The sequence below is a fragment of the Oncorhynchus mykiss genome, chromosome 7 (assembly GCF_013265735.2).
Source record: "Oncorhynchus mykiss isolate Arlee chromosome 7, USDA_OmykA_1.1, whole genome shotgun sequence".
Classification (NCBI taxonomy): domain Eukaryota; kingdom Metazoa; phylum Chordata; class Actinopteri; order Salmoniformes; family Salmonidae; genus Oncorhynchus; species Oncorhynchus mykiss.
In genome coordinates, this window is record NC_048571.1 from 24,599,416 (window position 1) to 24,627,369 (window position 27,954).

Genomic DNA, 27,954 nt, shown 5'->3' on the forward strand with positions numbered 1-27,954 from the left:
CGGAGAACTGCTACACATCTCAAGAACCACGCTGAGATGATACAGCAATCTTTTGAGATACGCCGCCCGTTTGCTTTTGAGGCAACGTGGAAGGCATTCAAACTCTTTCATTGCGCAGCGGGATTGACAGGTTATCAAGCAGGGATGTACAACCTGTGGCCCGAGGAGCGGCCCAGGAGCGGAGGATAATTTGTCCTTAAAAGTTGAGTTGTACCCCTGTTTTAAAAGAGCCAAGAGGAGAGACATACTAGCAGACAAGGACCCAGCTCACCTCTGCGTGTTAGCCGATGGGGAGTTCCTCACTTTGGGATTGCTGGAATGCATTGACGGCGATCCCAGGGAGACAGAGGGCGGAGTCAAGTGCTGGTGCGGGCTGGCCGAGGGTGTGGCCTTGGCCCGGGGGTTCCTGTGGCCTGTGCCGGCGAGGGCGGCGTTGTGGTTATTAGAGGAGGGGTTAGTGTTGCTATTGGCTCGGCCACTGTCCGGGCCTGCCTCGTCCCGCTCCTTCTTGACACGCTCTTTCCGGCTGAAGTTTCCTGCTGCTCTTTCCTCTTGCACCTCCAGCATCATCTGGATGTCAGTACGTGTGAGGTGTTGTGTGCCTGGAGTCTCCTCAAGGAGCTCTCACAGTCCTTGGGCACACTGGTAAAGACAGGGGTGGAGGGAAGGGAAAAAAGAAAAACAGGAGAAAATGTTTAGGAACTTCACAATGTGTGCATGTTGGTGACTTACAAAAGTTTTGGAACGCCACTGTTGTATCAGGCACCCCTGGCATTATAAAATCTCCTCAGATGGTTTGCGTCACTCAAAACGAGACGGTGACATAGACGACTAACCAAATCATGACCGCTTACTTGGTTTGACATTGCACAGCTCCATACCAACTGACAGGACAACAGTATCTTAGACCAGGGGTTGAGAAAACAGACAGAGGCTCTGTTTGAACAGCCACACTAACATGCTACTTAGTATTCAATCCTAATGCATGGCGTTATTCTAAGTGGTATGCGTGTAACCTTGTTTGGCATGTCATCCTCCTCTCCCCCAGGGCCCTTTTTCTCCGAATCACTATCATGAGACAGTTCCCTGTGCTCTGAGAACATGCACACCCAGACACCCTACCCCCAACAACAACCACAACCCTGCACGTGGAAATGAAGAATCCCAGCTTTTGTTACGGTCTACATTCCAACTGGAAGCCTATTCCCCAAATAGTGCACTACTTTTGACTAGGGCCCATAGAGTTCTGGTCAAAAGTAGTGCACTGTGTAGGGAATAGGGTGTCATTTGGGATACAGACACTGCCTGTGTATGTGAGAAGGAGCTAGTCTCCCATGTGCATTGGTAAGCATGCTAGTTCTGGTTCGTGAATGAAGGCATAGGTGTGTGTGTGTGTGCGTGTGTGTGTGTATGCACGTGGGTGTCAATGTGTATTCTCAGTGTGAATAAAACATTTCCTTTTTTTTTTTTTTAAGTATTGCTCACTACCCCCAGGTAGGGATATGATAAACTCCTCCATAAAGCTGCACTGTTAAGATAGCATAAAATATTCAGGAAAGCTTCCAAGATAGTCTGATGATGCAAGTGGTTCCATAAGCCACCTCTGGCTAAAGGGTGGGAGCCTGAAACCAGTGAGAGAATCATCCAAATGAAAATAAGGCTGTAACTTCAGCTTGGCCACAACCACCAAAACACAATTCAAATCAATCAAATTTCAAATCAAATGTATTTTTTTTTATATAGCTCTTCGTACATCAGCTGATATCTCAAAGTGCTGGACAGATACTAGACTCACAATCAAAACACAAAATTAGTTCAAGGATCACCAAGAGTTTCTTAACCCTCAACTAGTGATCCACTGATATGACATTGTTGCCCGATACCCGATATTTTCCTTGCCCCCCCCCCAAAAAAATAATCTATACAGATAACCGATATTTAACATTTTAGCAGCCTTTTAACCATTCTAGTACAGTTAACACACACACACATTGATGCAGCGGTCTAAGGCACTGCATCTCAGTGCAAGAGGCGTCACTACACTCTCTGGTTCAAATCCAGGCTGTATCACATCCGGCCGTGATTGGGAGTCCCATAGGGCAGCGCACAATTGGCCCAGCATCGTCCGGGTTTGGCCGTCATTGTAAATAAGAATTTTTCTTAGCCGACTTGCCTAGTTAAATAAAGACTACACACACACACACCACACTGACCAAAAGGTATTTTGTTGCCATTTACCTATGTCCCCACTACCAGTAAAACGTAATCAAAACCTATTTTTCACTTAGTTGCCGAGCTGTTTCTTTGTTCATTTGTTCAGTCGTTTCATTCTCAACCAGGATTTCTATGGAGATACACCGTTTGAGGCTTTGACGTGTCAAATAAGCTTGTTGAACAATCAGGACCTGAATATGACTGCACATCACATAATAAAGGCGTTCATATTTTTTTTTACGTAGTTATTACACTATCACTCGTATTTCATGTGTCACAACGATTCATCGATACGTATGCTATGATGCGGGTAAACTGGTCTCGCCCACCTACTGTGCTGGTCATAAAAAAAGCTAGCTAGCTCATGGTTGCCGACAACGTTCTTCCCCAAAAACATAGCAAAACGACATCTGTTTCAGTAGCTATAGCTAGCTAACTATATAGCTAGGTGTCATCGTCTAAAATAACCCTAATTTATAAGATGGTTCTTATTTGAATAATGGTGGTTGGATCCATCTATGTGAAGCTAGCCACAATAAGAATTAGCCACAACAGTAGACTTTGCAGTTAGCCTTCAAAATAAGATTATGTCATTGACAGTGATGCAAATGAATACAAATAGTAGAATTATGCCATCATTTAATAGATCATGCTAAACGAGGTTGGAATGTTATATAAAAATCAACAAAAGACAATAATTTGTTAATTTGACCAAAATCTGTTGGAATCACACTGAATGGATTACACTTTAGAATTGCATTGGGGGCTTATTTCACTGTACAGCCTTACCTATGGATTGTGGATCAATGACATGGGGCATCAGTCTACTCAGTGACACCCAGAGAACATTAGCGTCGTAGCTCTTATTGAGGAACTCTGAAACAACTGAATTGAGCCACATTTATTGACAACCTATGTGTATTGAACACTATTCACGAGGAAAACAATACCGCGTGGATGTTTTAGAGTCTGAGGACATTGGGAAAAAATATCTTGGGTATTGAGTATTGAGTTCTTTCATGAGAAAGAAACATTACGTGGATATATTGAAGCAACATCTCAAGACATCAGTCAGGAAGTTAAAGCTTGGTAGCAAATGGGTCTTCCAAATGGACAATGACCCCAAGCATACAAGTACTTCCAAAGTTGTGGCAAATTGGCTTAAGGACAACAAAGTCAAGGTATTGGAGTGGCCATCACAAAGCCCTGACCTCCAGCCTATAGAACATTTGTGGGCAGAACTGAAAAAAACAAGCAAGGTGGCCTACAAACCTGACTCAGTTACACCAGCTCTGTCAAGAGGAATGGGCCAAAATTCACCTAACTTATTGTGGGAAGCTTGTGGAAGGCTACCCGAAACGTTTGACCCAAGTAAACAATTTAAAGGCAATGCTACCAAATACTAATTGAGTGTATATAAACTTCTGACCCACTGGGAATGTGATGAAAGAAATAAAAGCTGAAATAAATGACATTTCACATTCTTAAAATAAAGTGGTGATCCTAAATGACCTAAGACAGGGAATTTTTTCTAGGATTAAAATGTCAGTAATGGAAGTAAACTGAGTTTAAATGTATTTGGCTAAGGTGTATGAAAACTTCTGACTTCAACTGTAGCAGTGACGCTATTACGGTGTAACTCCGGTAGGGCAACATCTGAAAAATAGCGCACTTGGTAGTGTGTACCATTGCTCGACCAGTCGCGAAAGCCAACATCACCCACGACAGAGAACGGTTGATTGTCAAGGGCAATGAATTCCATTATCTTGGCGTTAATGGATTTCCCCTTTGAGTTGTCTCGCTGAAATGTTCTTACTCTTTCAAATGACTGATAGACTTGTTGACTGCTAGATCCACACAGCAGACATTGTGGGCTAGGTTAGGAGTGCTGTGTTGCACGTGTAGCGCAAAATGTTACGTGTCGTCATTATGTCACGTATAGAGGTCGACCGATTAATCGGAATGGACGATAAATTAGGGCCGATTTCAAGTTTTCATAACAATTGGAAATCTGTATTTTTGGACGCCGATTTATTTTTATTATAATTTTTTTTTTTTTTTAAATAGACCTTATTTAACTAGGCAAGTCATTTAAGAACACATTCTTATTTTCAATGACGGCCTAGGAACGGTGGGTTAACTGCCTTGTTCAGGGGCAGAACAACGGATTTTTACCTTGTCAGCTCAGGGATTCAATCTTGCAACCTTACGGTTAACTAGTCCAACGCTCTAACCACCTGCCTCACGAGGAGCCTGCCTGTTACGCGAATGCAGTAAGAAGCAAAGGTAAGTTGCTAGCTAGCATTAAACTTATCTTATAAAAAATAATCAATCAATCATAATCACTAGTTATAACTACACATGGTTGATGATATTTCTAGTTTATCTAGCGTGTCCTGCGTTGCATATAATCGATGTGGTGCGCATTCGCAAAAAAGGACTGTCGTTGCTCCAACGTGTACCTAACCATAAATATCAATGCCTTTCTTAAAATCAATACACAAAAGTACAGTGGGGCAAAAAAGTATTTAGTCAGCCACCAATTGTGCAAGTTCTCCCACTTAAAAAGATGAGAGAGGCCTGTAATTTTCATCATAGGTACACTTTGACTATGACAGAGAAAATGAGAAAAAAAATACAGAAAATCACATTGTAGGATTTTTAATGAATTCATTTGCAAATTATGGTGGAAAATAAGTATTTGGTCAATAACAAAAGTTTCTCAATACTTTGTTATATACCCTTTGTTGGCAATAAACAGAGGTCAAACATTTTCTGTAAGTCTTCACAAGGTTTTCACACACTGTTGCTGGTATTTTGGCCCATTCCTCCATGCAGATCTCCTCTAGAGCAGTGATGTTTTGGGGCTGTTGCTGGGCAACACGGACTTTCAACTCCCTCCAAAGATTTTCTATGGGGTTGAGATCTGGAGACTGGCTAGGCCACTCCAGGACCTTGAAATGCTTCTTACGAAGTCACTCCTTCGTTCCCCGGGCGGTGTGTTTGGGATCATTGTCATGCTGAAAGACCCAGACACGTTTCATCTTCAAAGCCCTTGTTGATGGAAGGAGGTTTTCACTCAAAATCTCACGATACATGGCCCCATTTATTCTTTCCTTTACATGGATCAGTCATCCTGGTCCCTTTGCAGAAAAACAGCTCCAAAGCATGACGTTTCCACCCCCATGCTTCACAGTAGGTATGGTGTTCTTTGGATGCAACTCAGCATTCTTTGTCCTCCAAACACGGCGAGTTGAGTTTTTACCAAAAAGTTATATTTTGGTTTCATCTGACCATATGACATTCTCCCAATCTTCTTCTGGATCATCCAAATGCTCTCTAGCAAACTTCAGACGGGCCTGGACATGTACTGGCTTAAGCAGGGGGACACGTCTGGCACTGCAGGATTTGAGTCCCTGGTGTGTTACTGATAGTAGGCTTTGTTACTTTGGTCCCAGCTCTCTGCAGGTCATTCACTAGGTCCCCCCGTGTGGTTCTGGGATTTTTGCTCACCGTTCTTGTGATCATTTTGACCCCACGGGGTGAGATCTTGCGTGGAGCCCCAGATCGAGGGAGATTATCAGTGGTCTTGTATGTCTTCCATTTCCTAATAATTGCTCCCACAGTTGATTTCTTCAAACCAAGCTGCTTACCTATTGCAGATTCAGTCTTCCCAGCCTGGTGCAGGTCTGTCCTTTGACAGCTCTTTGGTCTTGGCCATAGTGGAGTTTGGAGTGTGACTGTTTGAGGTTGTGGACAGGTGTCTTTTATACTGATACAGGTAACGAGTGGAGGACAGAGGAGCCTCTTAAAGAAGAAGTTACAGGTCTGTGAGAGCCAGAAATCTTGCTTGTTTGTAGGTGACCAAATACTTATTTTCCACCATAATTTGCAAATAAATTCATAAAAAATCCTACAATGTGATTTTCTGGATTTTTTTTCTCCATTTTGTCTGTCATAGTTGATGAAAATGATTAAAATTACAGGCCTCTCATCTTTTTAAGTGTGAGAACTTGCACAATTGGTGGCTGACTAAATACTTTTTTGCCCCAATGTATATATTTTTAAACCTGCATATTTAGTTAAAAGAAATCCAGGTTAGCAGGCAATATTAACCAGGTGAAATTGTGTCACTTCTCTCGCGTTTATTGCATGCAGAGTCAGGGTATATGCAACAGTTTGGGCCGCCTGGCTCATTGCGAACTAATTTGCCAGAATTTTACGTAATTATGACATAACATTGAAGGTTGTGCAATCTAACAGCAATATTTAGACGTAGGGACGCCATCCATTAGATAAAATACGGAACAGTTCCATATTTCACTGAAAGAATAATAGCGCTATGTGCGCTAATAGCGTTTCAAACGTCACTCGCTCTGAGACTTGGAGTGGTTGTTCCCCTTGCTCTGCATGGGTAACGCTGCTTCGAGGGTAGCTGTTGTCGATGTGTTCCTGGTTCCAGCCCAGGTAGCGGTGAGGAGAGGGATGGAAGCTATACTGTTACACTGGCAATACTAAAGTGCCTATAAGAACATCCAATAGTCAAAGGTATATGAAATACAAATGGAATAGAGATAAATAGTCCTTTAATTCCTATAATAACTACAAGCTAAAACCTGGGAATATTGAAGACTCGTGTTAAAAGAAACCACCAGCTTTCATATGTTCTCATGTTCTGAGCAAGGAACTGAAACGTTAGCTTTCATTCATGGCACATATTGCACTTTTACTTTCTTCTCCAACACTTTGTTTTTGCATTATTTAAACCAAATTGAACATGTTTCATTATTTATTTGAGGCTAAATGGATTTTATTGATGTATTATATTAAGTTAAAATAAGTGTTCATTCAGTATTGTTGTAATTGGCATTATTAAAATATATATATATATATATATATATATATATATATATATATATATATATATATATATATATATATATATATATATATATATATATATATATATTTGTAAAAATAAAAATACTTTTTTTTTTTTTTAATCGTCCGAAATCGGTCAACCTCTAGTCATGGACCTACATTATATAGGTATACGCTTTGACATCGGTTTTGCACATCAGCATTAAACTAGACATCGGGCAGATGCCGATATTGGCATTTTTGGCTAATATCGTCCGATTCCGATATATCATACATCACAACTCTCAATCCTAAAAAGTTGGCTGCCAGTCAATTAAATATTTGGTTCTGGCTTCTGAGATGACTAAAAAGCTTAAAAGATGAACACTACTCAGTAAACTACTTCAACAGCCCTCCTACCTTGACGTGCCAACTACATGTGAAATCTAATAATCTAGTGACAAGAGGACGGGATCGGACTCAGGAAACCAGGGTCCTATTCACTTGACATCGGAAGCAAATGGACCGAAACGGGGAGCAGCTACCTGGACTTAAAAGATAACCAATAAGAAACTAATTTTCGTTGCAAGACAAACCTTGCCACGTTTAGCTATGGTGTGCACTAATGAATACGGCCCAGCAATGGGAGCACGTCTCAGCAGACGTAACAGGCTCGGTATCAGAGTGCGTGAGTCAGGTTTTGTAGAGGTCCTGCTATATCTAACACCTCCGTGCCCTCCGGGGTATGCAGTGGGGAAAAAATTAGGTCATCAAAACCCAGAAAGAGAGGAGGAGTCAGTTGGGAGGATGTGAAAGAGAGGGGTGAGCTCACCAGTATCAAGCCTTGAACAGCTCTACCTCTCCCATCAAGAGCTATAACAGAGTTGTGTTCATTAGGGCACACAGGTTTTTTTTTATTTTTTAAATGCAACGGAAAACATAGCATATATTATTGGATAAGTTCAGATCGTACCTCTCCGTTTCACTGGAGCGTTTGTCCATTTTGTCCCTAATGAACACAACCCAGGCCAGTTTCCCTAGGCAAGGCTCCTGCCCTCTCCTACCAAACACAGTATGTTCATGATATTCAAAAAAGACACAGAGACACGTGTCTGTATAAGGCCACTGTTTCCATTCCACCACTCGAGTGTGGTAAGCACAGGCAGAGGCATAGAGTCAGTCGAGCTTCTGCGCCGAGGAGAGAAAGACAGAGACATTACACTTCACTAACGAGCGTGCACCCACACGGTCGCCGTGGCAACGCCACTGGTATCTGAATCTGAACGACTCCCAGCACAACAACTCGGGAGTGTTTGAGTGCGCTGTGCCGCTCAACAGACAAGCACCCACCCACACACACTGGGAGAAACACTGGGAAAGATACACACACAGTGGGTTTTCAAATGATCTGGACCCTACACCTTCATTTCAGACTAAATGGAATTTCCTTTAGAACGTAGAAGACGCCTTAAACACTGAATAGCCCAATTTGGGCACCTCAACATCCAGAAATCATCTAGAAGTAAACCTACACCGTAGCATGCTGTGAAGCTGTCTGACTGAATATGATGTGTGAATGCAGGCATGCATGCTGCGTGTTTGTGTTTACCCCAGGGGCAGAGGGAAACTAGGCAGCCTCCAGCACTGCAGGGGAAAGAGGCAGGGGGACCACAACCTCCCCAACCAGCCTCATTCAAACATTGACCGACCTCCCCCCACACACACACACACACACTTCCCTCACGGAACCAACCTAAAATTCCAGAATGCACCAGCGTTTCCTGCTCCCTCCCTTGGCCTGTACTGTGAGATCTTGGGTGGACTAAATAACGGGGATGATGACACAGTTTAGCAGGCCCGCTGGTCCAGCGCCAGGACAGGAGGACATAACAACCAGACTACAGAGTGGTGCAGCGGCAGCCTTCAAAAGGCCGGGTCGGGTCAGGTCACAGTGCCTTGGCTAATGCCCCTCTCTGCAATGGACCAGAAAACAAGCCAAAATCGCTGACACTTTGTGTGATGATGGTGAGAGAGAGAGAGTATGAAAAGGATAGGGAAAGGGGAAAAGGGAGAGGGGCACACGAGGGAGAAAAAGGAGTGGAAGAGAAAGAAGATTGGAAAGAGAGAGAGAGGAAAAGCGGGAGAATGAGGAGAGAGAGGAGGAGGAGCGAGGGAGGGAGATGAGGAGAAAGGGACAGGCGCTCACCCAACCGGTATCCTCTCCCACCGATAACTAGCCAGGTTCGTCTCAGTCTAGCGATCATAGCAACTAATTGGAAGAATTTAAACAAACTATTAGCCCAGCTCTGCGCAACAGAGATCCATTCACACAGACAAGACAGAACAGACCCTCTACGGCAGTCTGCTTTGCTGTGGTGCCACAGGGGCTCCATGCTAATAGCTAACGCGTCTCCTTAAAATGCCTGTATGAACCGCAACTGCTTGCGGTGTACTCTAACAGCCTTCTCTGTGTAACTGTTTGTGTTAGCGAGAGAGGGGGAGAGACAGAGTCAATGAAAAAGAGAGAGAGAGTCAACAAGAGAGACTCACATTTATTTTTGCATTGCTGGAGGGATGTGCAAAGCGTTGCAACATGCCCTCTCTCAAAGAGCACTCATTTCCATACTCCCAGCGAAGAGATGAGCACTCTCAAATTGACCTTGAAGAGGGCTCCGAAACAAACCCGCCGCGAAGACACCAAAGCATGTCTTTTTATCCTACCGAGCACCAGATAAACATCACGCAACTGTGTGAAGTCTCCCCCTAGACGTGCTGCGCACTCCAGAAATATCCTGAAACAGGGGGGTGCTGGATAGAATTAGTCCAACCAACAAATCTCATAGTGCATGTAACCTGGTGGTGGTTATGCAATATGCATGCATGAATGGAAAATGGAAAGTATGGATCCCAAATTACACTCCGATGTTTCACAAACACAGATCTCAACTTGCTGAAGGACCCATTTTTCTGGCACACAGGCATATAGGGTACACACGCAGGCCACATACACCCTGGCTGTGCCCACCAGCATCTACTAGCCATATTATGTCAATTCCATTTTGAAGCAAAGCCACTACTGATCAGTTGCTACTCTCTCCCTCTCCCTCCAGCCCTCCTGTAGTAAGGACATAGCCTATACTCTCCCTCTGTTGGTTATGTGCTTGGCTGCCAACAGGCACAAAGGCTCACACACATGAAAACGAAGCCTGGCCAAAATCTCCAGATTCAAAACTGGCAAAAACGTGTGCATTTTTCACATGCGTGTGAATAAACACACACATACCTATACACACACATGTACAAATGTACACGCACAATAATAATGTATGATCAAAGTGTAGAAGAGTGCTACACTAAGAAAGTTTCTAAGCATTTCATCAGATTCAAGACAATCCTGGGTGGGTTCTTCTTCTTCTTCTTAACACAGACAAGGCCAAGTCATTCTGCAAAGCATCGGTCAGTCTGCTTTCTGCCTGCCTGCCGGTCCATCCAACCTCCTTCCCGTTCCGTCTGTCTACACTAGGCGTAAACCTTGGTCCTTGATATTTACATCTGTATCGCTTTCCAAACACGCTCACATTTCAATAGAGGTCAGGGACATTAACTGGTTGGCTGCTTGCAGAAGTAGGGTAGCATACATTGTGATCCTCTTCCAAAGACAAAACTAGCATCACAGCAAACCGTTTCACTGGCTAACGGTTGCCGTCAGTCTTGACAAATGTCATCGGTGTCACCTCCACTCCCTGTGAACTTTAAAACCACAGTTTGCGCTCAAGGAGCGTGACACGTGACACACTCTCGGGAGGACGACACACTCCTACGGGACTCTGGCTCGGCTCAGTGTGTGCATGTAAAAGGTTGCTCGCAGCCATTAACCGGTGGGTATAAGATGAGACTGAAAACACTTCATTCAGAATGAGCCAGACATGAAAGCTAGAGAAGACTATGGCTACTCATGAGTCTAAAACATCCTTTTAGATCGAAATTAGCATATTTTAAAATGTTTCACAAATCCCCAAAAATTATAATAAAATGGTGATTTGACTTTAAGAGCAGCTAATGCTATAATTCTCCGCTAACTAATACAGTCTGTTTCCACTAGCATTGCTAACATGCTCCAAAAATGCTAGCCAGGGGATTCCTGCCATTGCTAAATAACCAATGACTTGGATGAAATGACAGCCTATGTAAGACGAAAATAAGCTAAAATGTATTTTAAAGCCAACTATCCTTTTTAACTTCAGGTGAGTATTACATACTCTGGGAGGGGGGAAAAATACTCAGATTGGTTCAAGGAAGGAGGAGAATAGGAAGGCTTAACTTCTGAACATACAGTTCTTTGTTGCCAGTTTTCTTCTAGGAAATTGATTATGGTTGACGTCAGGGGCTCATTCCAGGGAACTGCTGTTCTGTGGAAAGGCAACTAGCTCTTGTTTAGAAATCACAATCCTCAAACTCCGAGTATAGCTTTCATAGAGGATGCCCAAGTCAAAGCGCTTAACTCTGAGATCTCTATTTTGCTTTCTAATCTAGATACCCAGTAATCTGCAGGCGCCTTTGAGCCAATGTCACAGAAAGAGGCCCGAAGCAAAATGTTCACCTGAGCCACAGAGCTAACTACAGGGAGTGCGGTACACTGTGCTGCCTCTGGTGTGTCTGTGCCTCAGGGACAAAGGCGAAGGAGAACTGAATGTACCCTCCCTACCAACCACTTACTCTCTACCTCTACTTCTCATTCAACCTGTACTGCTCGCCCTCCCCTCCCTTCCCCTCCACCCCCCTGCTCTTGCTTCACCAGGCTAATGCCCCACCCCCCCCCCTGCTCTTGCTTCACCAGGCTAATGCCCCCCCCCCCTGCTGTCAAGCGGCTTGTCTGTGCGTGTGTAGCACTCACCATGTCCCTCTGTGTCACGATATAGCCGTGGCCATGTCTGCATTGCAATGGGCCGGCGCTCGTCAAATCCCCAACGCTGCTGGAGACAAAGAGAGGGACATCTCTCAAATCACAACAACACACTGTCCAACATGGCTGGCACACACACACAGGCTTAGCAGACAGAGCTACGGGCAAGCACTTGAGCGGCTCCCCTTTTCATGATATAACGCAACTCGATTTAGCAGTCTATAACAGCACGTAGACAGCTAGTGGTTCAGTATAGCAGGAATGAGGACTATTTACATGTATAAATATACTTGATTAGGAATAGCATGAAGGAAAATCAAAAGGGAAGACCATTAAATGTCATTTAAACCATTACATTTCATCCTAATTTCAGAACACCTCCACCGGACGTTCTAATTGGTTTGTTAATTACATTTCCTATTCGTCTACCTGCTCATTGCAGCAATTTAAAAAGAGATCTATTGAAATGAACACTGAACGCATATCATATTGAAATGAACGCATATCATATTGAAATGAACACATGATGCTGTTCAGTCATGATGAAGCGACACCCATGTCAGATGTAAAACATGCCCGGTTCAGTCATGATGCTGTTGGGTCATGATGCTGTTCAGTCATGACGGAGCGACGCCCATGTCAGATGTAAAACATGCCCGGTTCAGTCATGATGCTGTTGGGTCATGATGAAGCGACACCCATGTCAGATGTAAAACATGCCCTGTTCAGTCATGATGCTGTTCAGTCATGATTATGTTCAGTCATGATGCTGTTGGGTCATGATGGAGCGACACCCATGTCAGATGTAAAACATGCCCGGTTCAGTCATGATGCTGTTCAGTCATGATGCTGTTCAGTCATGATGCTGTTCAGTCATGATGGAGCGACACCCATGTCAGATGTAAAACATGCCCGGTTCAGTCATGATGCTGTTCAGTCATGATGCTGTTGGGTCATGATGGAGCGACACCCATGTCAGATGTAAAACATGCCCGGTTCAGTCATGATGCTGTTCAGTCATGATGCTGTTCAGTCATGATGGAGCGACACCCATTTCAGATGTAAAACATGCCCTGTTCAGTCATGATGCTGTTCAGTCATGATTATGTTCAGTCATGATGCTGTTGAGTCATGATGGAGCGACACCCATTTCAGATGTAAAACATGCCCTGTTCAGTCATGATGCTGTTCAGTCATGATTCTGTTCAGTCATGATGGAGCGACGCCCATGTCAGATGTAAAACATGCCCTGTTCAGTCATGATGCTGTTCAGTCATGATTCTGTTCAGTCATGATTCTGTTCAGTCATGATGGAGCGACGCCCATGTCAGATGTAAAACATGCCCTGTTCAGTCATGATGCTGTTGGGTCATGATGCTGTTCAGTCATGATGGAGCGACGCCCATGTCAGATGTAAAACATGCCCTGTTCAGTCACGATGGAGCGACGCCAGTGTCAGATGATGTAATCCCCACTCTCTCCCACACACACACTGGTGTGGACAAAAGTAGCGTGGCAGTTCAGCGTTCACCTTTCAGCGGGTGAGCTAATCTGCTTACAGTGGCTGTGGGGCCAGGGCCAAAATCTCATCAGCACAGCCCAAGACGATCATCCGGAGCAGGTCAGCCCTAGCGCCAGCACACTCACTTAATTCCTCTAATCTGCACACGCTGTGTGTGTGTGTGTGTGTGTGTGTGTGTAAGCCACATCTGCGTGCTTGCGTTTGCATGCGGTGCATCTGTGTCCAAACAAGCAATCCTTCACCACCAGGAAGTTCAGTATGATGCCAAGGAGTAGCAGCCGACACTAACTTGAAACCAACATGAAAACAACAGTGCACCCAGGCAGGCACACTTCATTAAGCACAGCTCAAGTATGAAAGTATTTGACCCAGGTCTGCTGTCCCTGCTTCTGTTTTAAGACATCCTGATTGGCCCCAACACTGCCGGGGTCAGCTCATCACACAGTTAATAGGTCACAATATCTGCAGCCAATTCTAAGACGATCTACCAACAGCGCCGACTTAACAAAAGGCCCACAAACCAGCAAGACGATCACAGAAATCTATACCAAAGCCACAGCCAAACGTTTCCTAGCGTGCAGGTAAGAAATATAATTTGACGTAAAGAAGAAGGCGGTGTGTAAATTACATCCTTCCTTGAAGTCATGGCTGATCTGACACGAGTGGATTGGTGTAAGCTATGAAACCTACGGGGAGGAACGGAGGAAGAAAGGCAGCATCCGAAGAGGGAAGACGGATCAACACGAATGTCGGCAGTGGGCAACGGGTGGCCGTCCCATCGCCTCCAACCACAGAACATCGGACGTTATTATCTGTTCATCACTTGACGGTCCGGCATGTTGAGTCAGCACTGGCCGCCGACACCAAGCGGGTGATCTGCTGCGTGCGCCCGACGTTCCTGTTCGTCTGTATTCACTCTAACAGTATTCAACCCGAGCCAGAGAAACTGAATGACTGTGTATATGAAGAGTGAATTGGGCATTGGGATTTGATCTCAGGAGCGAGACCGTATCGGTAGAATAGTAACATTGATGAGCAGATGGGGAAATAGAAAATATTAATGCAGACGGCTATCAGGCATCCCAGTCACAGGGGTTGCATTACGGCTTGACTGCGGCAGAGCGGAGGGGCAGAGAGGAGGGGTGTCACTGCATCGCTCATACATAATGAGAGGAGCATGATCAGCAGATGTGCCTCCCTCTCAGACTCAACACACACAAACACGTATCATTACTGAGATACTCAAGCCGAAACCAGTAAACCGATTGCTGTCCGAGCCCTACACAAGACAGAAGTCTCAAAAGACACAAACACACAGCTCACTAAACAGATTAAGCTGCTGACAAACCAAAGCCCACATCCCCACTAAACCTATTACCAACAGAAACCCTACAAATACCCCTCAACAGACAAGCAGACCCACAAACATTTTACCAACATATCCAGTGGTAGACCTGACCCTGTGCATAACCCTCTGACATGGGGCTGTGACGATACCAGTATCGGTGTATTTTGTCCATGGCAAAAACATAAACACGACGCAGATCCAAAAATGTTGGTCCTTTAAAAACCCGCAGCATCGAATAGCGTGCTATAGCTTGGGAAATAAATCAAATGTGACTCTGGTTGACAACATGTTTGTTTTCAACATTAGGGCTGTTTTCCGAAATAAGTTAAAACCATGTGTTTTGTTTCCTTGCCACGATACTAACGAGTAGTCCCAGCTCTACTCTGTATTACGGGCCAAATAGTTTTGACCTCGACTTAGGCCTGATCTAGCCTGGTCCCAGATCGGTTTTTGCCGTTGACGCAAACTGGTGGGGGCCAAAAAAGGAGACCAAAAATGTGTGCGCAGAAAATCTGTGTAAACAGCAACAAAATGTGTCTATTTTAAGAGTGGGGTTGTCACAATACCAACGATACATTTGACATTTTAATTTAGCAGACACTCTTATCCAGAGCAACTTACAGTTGTGAGTGCATACATTGTTTATAATTTTTCTTCTTCATACTACCAGGCCAAGTATCACTACACCAAGTCCCCCCCCCCCCCAGGTCGCATGTTCCCTTTTTCTATATGTTTTTGCACAAAACCCTTTCCTTGATAGTCACACCTCTACTCAATATGTAACAGATGTGAAACGGCTAGCTTAGTTAGCGTGGGCGCTAAATAGCGTTTCAATCAGTGACGTCACTTGCTCTGAGACCTTGAAGTAGTAGTTCCCCTTGCTCTGCAAGGGCCGCGGCTTTTGTGGAGCGATGGGTAACGATGCTTCGAGGGTGACTGTTGATGTGTGCAGAAGGTCCCTGGTTCGCGCCCGGGTATGGGCGAGGGGACGGTCTAAATTTGTACTGTTACATTGATGCTGTTGACCCGGATTACTGGTTGCTGCGGAAAAAGGAGGAAGGTCAAAAGGGGGGTGAGTGTAACAGATGTGAAGCGGCTAGCTTAGTTAGCGTGGGCGCTAAATAGCGTTTCAATCAGTGACGTCACTTGCTCTGAGACCTTGAAGTAGTAGTTCCCCTTGCTCTGCAAGGGCCGCGGCTTTTGTGGCGCGATGGGTAACGATGCTTCGAGGGTGACTGTTGATGTGTGCAGAAGGTCCCTAGTTCGCGCCCGGGTATGGGCGAGGGGACGGTCTAAATTTGTACTGTTACAAATACAACACATTGAATTTAACGTCACACTTTTTACTGTATAATAGAAAAGGCTACTGCTGAAAATAGCTGATTTGCTCATATCCAAAGGCCTACCTGTGATTGGGCAGGAGGAATGTAGTACGGGATATCAAAGCATAATGATCTGCATTTTCATATTGGCCTATATGAAACCATTTTTAGCCTACTCTTCAGACAACTTTACACAGTCTACACACCTCACTTACTCCCTCCCTTCTCCCACACACATTCTATTCCCCCCCCCCCCCCCCCACACACACACACACACACACACACAGAGCTCCCAAAAGTTAGGCAAGAATTTTAGGAATTTTGTTAAGATTTATCATAGAACCACATTGATTAGGCATATGGATAATTTATTTCGGTAAGCCATCTCTGTTTTTCCTGTGCCATCCAAATGTGTGCATAGCCAAGGTACCATGTTGTTAGCTAGCTATCCAGGTAACATGGCTAAACAAGGTTGTTTGTACTCAAACTAAACACTTGCAGCCCGTGAGTAGATCAAATCGGCCCGCAACATGGTTAATTGAATTATATAAAAACGGCCTGCTTGTCCTTACAGGCGAAATGAAAAGAAACGCTCGCACTGTGAGCCGTTCCAATATTTAAACATTTGTAACAGACGCCCCACCACTGTCTGTACACCCCAGCTCGCCATCACAGCTAAATAAACATTTTAAACTGATGGAGATACGCAGAAAGAATGGACGGAGAAAAGTGGCTGAGTAGGCGAATGGCTGGTTAGGAGATGCAGCTGGCTGCTCACAGCTGTCACAGCTGATATCGGATGAAGTACTAATTCTGATATGACATTTCTGACATCAGGCTCTGAACTCTGTCCTTACAAATAGAATACGTAGGGATGAATTATGTGCTGTCATTAACTTAGAGAGAGAAGGCAGTGACCACACAGGGAGATTTGTTTGCGTCTTTTTTTTTTAGCTCTATGGGTGATAAACTCTGCGTCTGAGCCCTTTGCCACAATTTTTTTTGCCGTTCTTCGCGTGGATGACCTATTTTGAGATCAAAACGGGCAAATAAATCGCCTTTAAAGTGACAAGTTTTCATCCCTGTCTATCTATGGCAGTGGCTTTCAGAGGCTGTGTGACAGCGAAGTTTAGTCAGACTGGTCTGTTTGTTCTTACAGTCGAAAATAAAACGTGCGCTCTGAGCCACTCCAATAATTAAACAAAGGTAACAGAAAACCCATCACGGTCTGCACACCCCAGCTTGCTATCACGCGCAGAAGGAACGGACGGAGAGAAGCGGCTAAATTGGCTAATGGCTGGTTTGGGGGATGTGGCTGGCTGCTCACAGCTGTCACACCTGATATTGGATGAAGCGTCTGCTATCACGCTCTCAACTCTGATATTCTATTTGTAGGACGCCATCTGTGCCCAGTCGTCATTTCGATACGAGAACATACACCATTATTTAGTGATCACACGGGGAGAAGATCAGTTTGCGCCCCTCTTTTATAGCTCGCCCTGCGTCTGCGCACTTTTCGTCAGACTGACGCCTCGATCACACCAACAGTGCGGGCACGTTGGTACACCAGAAGTACATTCATTTCTTTAAAACAATATTTTTTTTAAACTTTGTTTATTGAATTTAACACCAGCATTTACAAAATAATTGCACTTGTAAGTTATTTGGTAGTAATAAAAAACACATTAAAGTTGTGGGCTCCCTTCTTTTCTTATGTTACATGACTACATTTCCCTGCAGTACATTAATTTCCAATGGCACACTGCGTTTGTCTTGCAGCATTGCGTTGCAGAGGCAGTTGTAGTACGTTCTGTGTGGCGCATACATTGGATTTATTGAACAAATGCATCAAACGGTACGCGTAGGCGGCTTGACAGAAATGGTAGTGGAAGCTGAATGTTGAACTTTTGTTGCACACATAACCAGATGATGATACCTTGTACCGTTTTGCGCAAAAACACTGTCTGTGTGATAGAGGCATTATACAGTTGAAGTCAGAAGTTTACATAAACTCAAGTTATTTGGCTTAGGTGTAAGCGTTTCACAATTCCTGACATTTAATCCTAGTAAAAATGCCCTGTCTTAGGTCAGTTAGGATCACCACTTTATTTTAAGAATGTGAAATGTCAGAAAATAGTACAGAGAATTATTAATTTCAGCTTTTATTTCTTTCATCACATTCCCAGTGGGTCAGAAGTTTACATACAATCAATTAGTATTTGGTAGCATTGCTTAAAATTGTTTTACTTGGGTCAAACGTTTCTGGCAGCTTCCACAACCTTCCCACAAGAAGTTGGGTGAAATCTGGCACATTCGTCCTGACAGAGCGGGTGTAATTGAGTCAGGTTTGTAGGACACCTTGCTCGCACACACTTTTTCAGTTCTGCCCACAAATGTTCTATAGGCTGGAGGTCAGGGCTTTGTGATGGCCACTCCAATACCTTGACTTTGTTGTCCTTAATTAAGCCATTTTGCCACAACTTTGGAAGTACTTGTATGCTTGGGGTCATTGTCCATTTGGAAGACCCATTTGCGACCAAGCTTTAACTTCCTGACTGATGTCTTGAGATGTTGCTTCAATATATCCACATAATTTTCCTTTCTCATGGAGCCATCTATTTTGTGAAGTGCACCAGTCCCTCCTGCAGCAAAGCACTCCCACAACATGATGCTGCCACCCCCGTGCTTCACGGTTGGGATGGTGTACTTCGGCTTGCAAGCATCCCCCTTTTTCCTCCAAACATAATGATGGTCATTACGGCCAAACAGTTCTATTTTTGTTTCATCAGACCAGAGGACATTTCTCCAAAAAGTACGATCTTTGTCCCCATGTGCAGTTGCAAACCGTAGTCTTGCTTTTTTATGACAGCTTTGGAGCAGTGGTTTCTTCCTTGCTGAGCGGCCTTTCAGGGTATGTCGATATAGGACTCGTTTTACTGTGGATATAGATACATTTGTACCAGTTTCCTCCAGCATCTTCACATGGTCCTTTACTGTTGTTCTGGGATTCATTTGCACTTTTCGCACCAAAGTACGTTCATCTCTAGGAGACAGAGTGTGTCTCCTTCCTGAGCGGTACGATGGCAGAGTGGTCCCATAGTGTTTATACTTGCGTACTATTATTTGTACAGATGAACGTGGTATCTTCAGGCATTTGGAAATTGCTCCCAAGGATGAACCAGACTTGGAGGTCTACAATCTTTTTCTTTTGAATTTCCCATGATGTCAAGGAAAGAGACAAGAGTTTGAATGTAGGCCTTGAAATACATCCACAGGTACACCTCCAATTGACTCAAATGATGTCAATTAGCCAATCAGAAGCTTCTAAAAAAGGTATGATATCATTTTCTGGAATTTTCCAAGCTGTTTAAAAGGCACAATCAACTTAGTGTATGTAAACTACTGACCCACTGGAATTGTGATACAGTGAAATAATCTGTCTGTAAACAATTGTTGGAAAAATTACTTGTCATGCACAAAGTAGATGTCATAACCGACTTGCCAAAACTATAGTTTGCTAACAAGAAATGTGTGGAGTGGTTGAAAAACAAGTTAATGACTCCAACCTAAGTGTAAACTTCCGACTTCAACTGTATGTGGGTCACGTGTCGTTCGGAGGTGTTGACTGATTTCATGTCAATGCTAATATGGCTCAAATTCACTAGCTAACCAACAACTGTAACGACGTATTTGAGAGACAAGTGCTCATTGTGTAAATGTGCTCGTTTTCAATAAACATTGGAGACTTAAAATAATTTACATGTTTTCAACAAGCTCTGCCAAACGTCTGTTTTGCACCAGAGTTGCGCACACTTCGGTTTTGTTGCTAAACAACCAACCAGTCAATAGCAAAACACCTGCTTGGTACTTCATGAAACTGGTCAATGGTTCTGCATGAATCTCATGTACATGTTCTCATATAACACTGTTCACTCAATAGGCCTATGAAGCCATGAACTACTTGAACAGGTAAGTTCTCGGCAAAGCGGTTAAAAGTATGTACGGCATTTACCACTTGGAGCAGTGGAACCGAGTTTGGTGAGTCACAATCTACACAACCCAGGCTCTTTCTCCATGGTCTATGAGTGATTTAACGAAATCATTGTATCCGTCCCTTCAACTGCAATGATAAGCCGTGACAAGGTCAAATATAAGCTCGTCGAACAGGAATTTCAGTTGTTGTTGCGGAAATTTCAGTTATGTCATTACAGTATTCGTAGTGCAGGAAGTTCAGCTCTGTAATTTCAGAGCAGGAAAATATATATATTTTTTTAAACAGGTCAAAGAGAATCTCTGGACCGCATAGAGAAGCCAAGCTTTGTCTAAAAAGCCCTGTTCATTTATCACAAGGCTGATCTACGGCCCCTGGCATTCTCCTCTGCCAGTCTGTTTCCCCCTGCCACCCCTTTTGGAATGGGTTCGTGGGCACAGGCACACGCAGCCAAATGGTTGGCGCATGGGCGGACACGGTGTCAGACCATCAGCCGGTGACGCGAGTGACGCGACAGACACACAGAGCCGGACAACTCACAGTGGTGATGAGAGGTTGTGCTTACAATACCGCTGAACAACGCTCGTGTTCCTATCATAACATCCTAGCACTAGGAGCATTTCATCTATGGGTGATGAAAGCCTGTGCCCCCCCCCATATCAAACTGTGTTTAGCTAGAACAAGCACGCCGCAGGAACTGGAGCAGAATCCTTTGCCAGTGAGAGAGAGTTCAAAAAGCAGCCCATTTAATGTCCTGGCAGGCCTCAGCTCTTCTTGGCACACTGGCACCGTGACACAACCTGGCCTTGGCATCGGGAGAAGCCATTGGCAATATAGTGCCACTCCAGAACTCATTGCGCTTGGCAAAGCCTCGCCAGTGCATTCATATAGCATAAGGTTACAATGTCTTGCCAATGCTTAACTAGCCATATTATGGTTACAGAGTGAAAAGAAAAAGGAAAATGTGCCTTGTTAGCAGAAGGGATTATTTGGGATAGAAAGGGGGAATGGAGGAGAGAAATCCCAGAGTTCTCCTCTTTCAGTGGAGGATGCCAAAACGCACCCCTCCCCCACCCGTAAAGCGTTCCAAATCAGCGCACCCTACATTTTTCAACTCAGGGAGGGATAAGGTATCAGGAGACCTGGCAACCTTCATACTCGCATCATGAGCTGAAATGACAAGATTCCACTACAAGGAACTGAGCTAAACTCGGTGGCCACCAGCCAATCAGAGAGAGTGTTTCCATTTTCAGGGGGTGTCACTAGCCAATCACAGAAAGCCATTCCCTCACTGGGGGTACCACTAGCCAATCGCAGAAAGTAGGGGTGTAACAATTCACCAAACAAACGGTTCGCTACATATTGCAGTTACTACAGTCCATTTTTATTTACTTAAGTGTTAACATCGAAAAGACTCAAAAACAACGCTAAAATAAAGTGCAATATGCGTGTGAAGTCAATATGTAAAAACATGGCTCGGGCATTGTATAGGCCTATGCTATAACATTTCTCTTACAGAGAGAAAAAGTTGTGCAATTGTGTGACTCATAACGGGGTCGTGTCTGTAGCACAGTACTTCTCATCTCCCACTCTGTGGTTAATGTGATGGGCTGTCACTGTTAAGTAGCTCTCTGTAGCCCCATCCATCTGTAGTAAGCGCGACACGCCCAACACAACTTTGGCTTGCTTATATAGAGCAGGTACTACCCAGTTGCTGAAATGGGTGCGAGAGGGAAGTTCGTAACGTGGCTTGAGCACTTTCACGAGGTACTGAAACCCCCCCTATTCTCAACCACTGAGAATGGGCGCAGCTATAAACACCTATGGCTCTTGTAATTTCTTTGGCCAGGTCCGAATCTGCTGCAAAGGGCAGCGCGAATACAGACGGGAGACAAAGTTGTGTTGTTTCCATCTTGCTCCGGTGGTAGGAATACTGGGGTGATTTCGGCATAAATGTTAAGTGTCAACATGTTTGAGGTGTTGGCAGCTACATAAGCCACTCTCGTTGAGCAGTGGCGACATACTGTTGAAGTTTTATCCACAACTCTCTGTCCATCTCCGTTATAATCTAACGGGAAGCCAAAATGTTCCCAAACTAGAGATTTAAACGAGGATCGAGGATCCTCCTGGTTGTGATAGTTCATTTAGAGGTATGTGACAGTACCGGCAAACTCTGAACCACTGCGAAACCCTACAATTTCTGATTACACAGGGAGAGGAGAGAGAGCGAGAGAGACCATGACAGAGAGAGATAGGCGATAAGAATTCTCATTATGCAGGAGGAAGAAGTAAAAAGAGAACGTTCCATTTCTCCAATGGGGTTTTGAGGAATAGTAACCAACCATGCCAGATTAAAAAGGAGGCCCATTTATTAGAGCCATAGTATGTGGCAGCTGTGGCAGTGACAGATGGCCCAGTGCACTATGGGAGAGTAGCTGGGTCACAGCCAGGTCAGTTGGGCACTGGTGGAAAGGGCAGCAACACCCACACACTGCACATGAGTGGAGGGAGAGACAGCACTTCACCATGGTCATGTTCATTAGGCTTTAAATAGTAGAAAACCGACTGATACTGGGTTGTACTATCTGGGTTTATCCAATTGATAAATGTTTGAAAACATTTCCAGTTCAGTGCCCTAATGAACATGACCCAACATGGCCTACTCTTATGAAAACATAGGGACTGCTCACATCAGACTCTCCCAAAAGTCTAACACCATCAACAGTATGTGCAGAATGTCACCAATCACAATCAACCAGAACAGAACACCCTCCAATACCTAATCCACATGTAACAGTATAACCTTAGACCGTCCCCTCGCCCATATCCGGGCGCGAACCAGGGACCCTCTGCACACATCAACAGCAGTCACCCACGAAGCATCGTTACCCATCGCTCCACAAAAGCCGCAAGGGGAACTACTACTTCAAGGTCTCAGAGCAAGTGACGTCACCGATTAAAACGCTATTTAGCACGCACCGCTAACTAAGCTAGCCGTTTCACATCCGTTACACACACACCTGAGTCAAGCCAAAGTTGATAGAACTGTGTTAGGAAGGACAATGTTAACAGAAACATTTTAGCCAGTACGGATTTGGTGAGCATTTTAGTGTCACTAATTTACATCACCAACAATAGTGAAATCCAAAATGAAGCATTAGCCTATATGTAGAGCCAGGAGTATGTCATGCAACTGGATTAACTGGACGTAACTGGTCCGAATAAAAGGACATAACTAGACTATGGCTGGGCGATATGGCCGAAATATTATTTCACCGTATTTAAAAAATATTTGTATTTTTTAATTGGACAGTATTTGATGGTATTTTTAGTTTTTCAGTAATACAAGTTCTACATTTGCTTTATGAGTAGTGAGTGATCCTAGGGTGGCAACACAGACTCGGTGAAATCACTTACCGGCTGACTACACCGCTCGAGGTCAGTTCTATTTATGATGCAGATCGTGCTGCAAGTCCTGCCACTCCCATCTCATTGGTTTTTAGAAGCAGGTACCCACGTGCCATCTCCTCATTGGTTATACCCACGTGGGTGACTGAAAGACGAACGAGGTCAGTGGCGGTGATGCACCTAATTTATGAAAGTTGCCAATTGCAATATAAGAAATCAAATCAAAGTTTATTTGTCACGTGCACGGAATACAACAAGTGTAGACCTTACAGTGAAATTCTTACTTACAGGCTCTAACCAATAGTGCAAAAAAGGTGTTAGGTGAACAATAGGTAAGTAAAGAAATAAAACAGTAAAAAGACAGGCTATATACAGTAGCGAGGCTACATACAGACACCGGTTAGTCAGGCTGATTGAGGTAGTATGTACATGTAGATACGGTTAAAGTGACTGTGCATATATGATAAACAGAGAGTAGCAGCAGCGTAAAATGAGGGGTTGGGGGGGTACAATGCAAATAGTCTGGGTAGCCATTTGATTACCTGTTCAGGAGTCTTATGGCTTGGGGGTAAAAACTGTTGAGAAGCCTTTTTGTCCTAGACTTGGCACTCCGGTACCGCTTGCCATGCGGTAGTAGAGAGAACAGTCTATGACTGGGGTGGGTGGGGTCTTTGACAATTTTTAGGGCCTTCCTCTGATACCGCCTGGTATAGAGGTCCTGGATGGCAGGCAGCTTAGCCCCAGTGATGTACTGGGCCGTGCGCACTACCCTCTGTAGTGCCTTGCGGTCAGAGGCCAAGTAATTGCCGTACCAGGCAGTGAAGCAACCAGTGCAACCATGCTCTCGATGTTGCAGCTGTAGAACCTTTTGAGGATCTCAGGACCCATGCCAAATCTTTTTAGTTTCATGAGGGGAATAGGCTTTGTCGTGCCCTCTTCATGACTGTCTTGGTGTATTTGGATCATTCTAGTTTGTTGTTGATGTGGACACCAAGGAACTTGGAAGCTCTCAACCTGCTCCACTACAGCCCCATCGATGAGAATGGGGGTGTGCTCTGTCCTCCTTTTCCTGTAGTCCACAATCATCTCCTTAGTCTTGGTTACGTTGAGGGATAGGTTGTTATTCTGGCACCCCCCGGCCAGGTCTCTGTCCTCCTCCCTATAGGCTGTCTTGTTGTTGTCGGTGATCAGGCTCTTGTGTCATCTGCAAACTTAATGATGGTGTTGGTGTCATGCCTTACCATGCAATCGTGGGTAAACAGGGAGTTACAGGAGGGGACTGAGCACGCACCCCTGTGGAGCTTCAGTGTTGTGTGGCAGATGTGTTGCTACCTACCCTCGCCAAACCGCGCAGCCGACCAGTAAAATACTACTTGAGTAAAAGTCTAAAAGTATTGGGTTATAAATATACTTAAGTATCAAAAAAGTAAAAGTATAAATAATTGAAAATTCCATTCATTATGCAAGCCAGATGGCACCATTTTCTAGTTTTTTGTTTGTTTGTATTTACGGATAGCCAAGGGCACACTCAGACATAATTTACAAACAAAACATTTGTGTTTAGTGAGTCCTCCACATCAGAGGCAGTAGATGACCAGGGATGTTCTCTTGACAAGTGTGTGAATTGGACCATTTTCCTGTCCTGCTAAGCATTAAAAATGTAACGAGTACTTTTAGGTGTCAGGGAAAATGCACGGAGTAAAAAGTACAGTATTTTCTTTTTATTTTTTATTTTTTTATTTTACCTTTATTTAACCAGGCAAGTCAGTTAAGAACAAATTCTTATTTTCAATGACGGCCTGGGAACAGTGGGTTAACTGCCTGTTCAGGGGCAGAAAGACAGATTTGTACCTTGTCAGCTCGGGGGTTTGAACTCACAACCTTCCGGTTACTAGTCCAACGCTCTAACCACTAGGCTACCCTGCCGCCCCCTTCTTTAGGAATGTAGTGAAGTAAAAGTAGTCCAAATGTTTAAAAAATAGTAAAGTACAGATACAAAAAAAAACAACATACATAGTACTTTAAAGTATTTTTACTTAAGTACTTTACACCACTCCTCAATTGAGAAAATGTCCACACTGCCACGTAGGGTTGCACGATATGGACAAATCATCTAGGACTTATTTTTAACCAAATGTTGCAATTGCAATTTGACTTTCCAATAAGAGCAAAAAACTGTTGGAATCATGGAAATAGAATGACTATTTTAATTCTATAGTTAGAATATAATAGTAGGAACTTTGAATACAATGTTGTTTGAGATGACAAAATGCCAGGGAGGGGTTATTGTGACAGTAGGAACTAAAGTGTCGATAAGCGTTTCCTAGGGGACCCTATAAGCTTTGGCTATATTGCATGTTCTCTCTTACCTACATCATGTAGCCAACATATCCCTGCTTTGCATATTCCTCTTTGATTTTGAAGATACTCTTGCACAAACAACATGCTGATTTAGGTCTACACCATCACTGGTATTAGCAGGCTGTATTAGCTAGCTACGTATGCTCTTACTCAGTACATTTATTAGCTAGCTATTAGCATTAGCGGTTAACAAGATTTAGGGCAACTTGCTAAGAAAAGACAAACTAGCTGTTTGCTGATGTAAGAAACACAAACCTTTAGTGTCATTATAGAACGCTAGTGGATTTATATTAAGAAGCAGAGTGAAAACAGCATTGTCATCATCAACATTGTTGCATGTGCTGCATTGACCATGCAGACTGAACGCAAGTGTCTCGTGGTTGAGGAACATCAAATGCGCTCCTTGAGTGACAGGGGGGCATGGCTAGGTATGTGTTGCGCGGAGAGAAATGACTCAAGTAGCAAAGTAAACTCTAAAAATTGACATTACACATGGAGTATCACATTTAACAAACCAAAACATTCAAATACCGGTATAGAAGGTAAAGTAAAAACCCAAACCGGTCCCTGCTTCAATACCATAAAATATGGTATACCGCCCAGCTATGGAGACAGCGCACGCCTCACACCACACTGTCTCCAATACATATGCGCGCACACACACACCATTTCCTGTCTGTCAGCCTCTGTGTTCCTACATCTGAGGCCATTAGTGGGTGTGTAGGTCACGGAATGTGATTACAGGATGGTATGCTGGGCTGTTTTATGCCATTTGCATGTGCCCGCCCTCAGCTCTTCCCAGGCTGGCGTCACACATGGTGTGTGTGTGTAGGCAGGGCCTGAGATAAGCCCTGCAACACAGCATACCGTTCCATAAACAGGGTGCCCTGTCCTCTGCCCAGGGCCTGAACCCATGCGCCCCCCCCCCCCCCACACACATCTGAGATTTGTGGAGTAAGCTATTACGTCAAGATTCCCCTGTTACTGCTCTTTGAGTTCTTTAAGTTTAGACTCTTAGATCCCATGCACAAAAAGAAAAACACATCTTAAGCAGTCAGATGTCATGGGAAGAGTCGATATCTGTGAATACGTTGTCATACAAAAATAATAAAACGTTTGATTAACCATATTGTAGTCCGTAATACGTGTTGTCCCTAACATTCCTAATGCTTGAATATAATTGACACATTCGCCAACAAGCACAAAAACATTTTCACATATCACATGCCTGTAAAACAGTGACAAAGTAACATGGCGGCTACACGCGTGTGTGAGTTTGTGATGTTCCTTACCTTAAAATGACCCCAGGTCTCAGAGACCCCGGCTACTCCTCATGAGGAGAGCCTATCCCTGGGTTCCCTTTGTCGTGCCCTTTGACCTTGGTATGGCAGATAAAGCAAGCTGACTGGCTTAGCGTCGGCCCGGAGTCACAACTGTCACAGAGCCTCAAATCCCGGCACTCCCTCTCAGCAGAAGATCACAGTGCCCATTCACAAACCTGGAGAGTGAAAAAAAGACAACCATCAGGGGTGTATTCAGGGTCTTTAAAACGCTCAGAATATCACAGATGGAAATAGAACAAATCCAGTTGACACAATCCCCTTTTCCATCTGAGAGACAATCATTTCTGTTCTACGCAATACATTCTCTCTCCGAACATTCCGTGACATTACATCCTCCTAAACAGGCCTCAGATCTCCAAAGACCTAAATACACTTTTGGTTGAGGAACATGATTATCAAAGGACCACACACGTTTACATCTCATTCATAAACTCAGCAAAAACAGAAACGTCCCTTTTTCAGGACCCTGTCTTTCAAAGATAATTCGTAAAAATCCAAATAGCTTCACAGATCTTCATTGTAAAGGGTTTAAACACTGTCTCCCATGCTTGTTCAATGAACCATGAACAATTAATGAACATGTACCTGTGGAACGGTCGTTAAGACACTAACAGCTTACAGACGGTAGGCAATTAAGGTCACAGTTATGAGAACTTAGAACACTAAATAGGCCTTTCTACTA

The 27,954-nt window shown here is 44.1% G+C and overlaps 1 protein-coding gene across 6 annotated transcripts in view; it reads right to left on the reverse strand.

The window, feature by feature from the left end:
* Positions 1 to 27,954, reverse strand: part of LOC110527549 (B-cell CLL/lymphoma 9 protein) — a 106,159-nt gene that overhangs the window by 13,966 nt on the left and 64,239 nt on the right. For 3 of the 6 annotated variants that reach the window (XM_036983040.1, XM_036983034.1, XM_036983036.1), the window contains exons 2-4: positions 27,222 to 27,427; positions 11,969 to 12,047; positions 272 to 642 (exon numbers count right to left, since the gene is read on the reverse strand). In XM_036983040.1, coding sequence (XP_036838935.1) covers positions 272 to 570 — 299 coding nt within the window. In that variant the 5' untranslated portion in view covers positions 571 to 642; positions 11,969 to 12,047; positions 27,222 to 27,427. The remainder of the gene's footprint in view (positions 1 to 271; positions 643 to 11,968; positions 12,048 to 27,221; positions 27,428 to 27,954) is intronic. The other 3 variants (XM_036983035.1, XM_036983037.1, XM_036983039.1) reach the window with 2 other exon arrangements.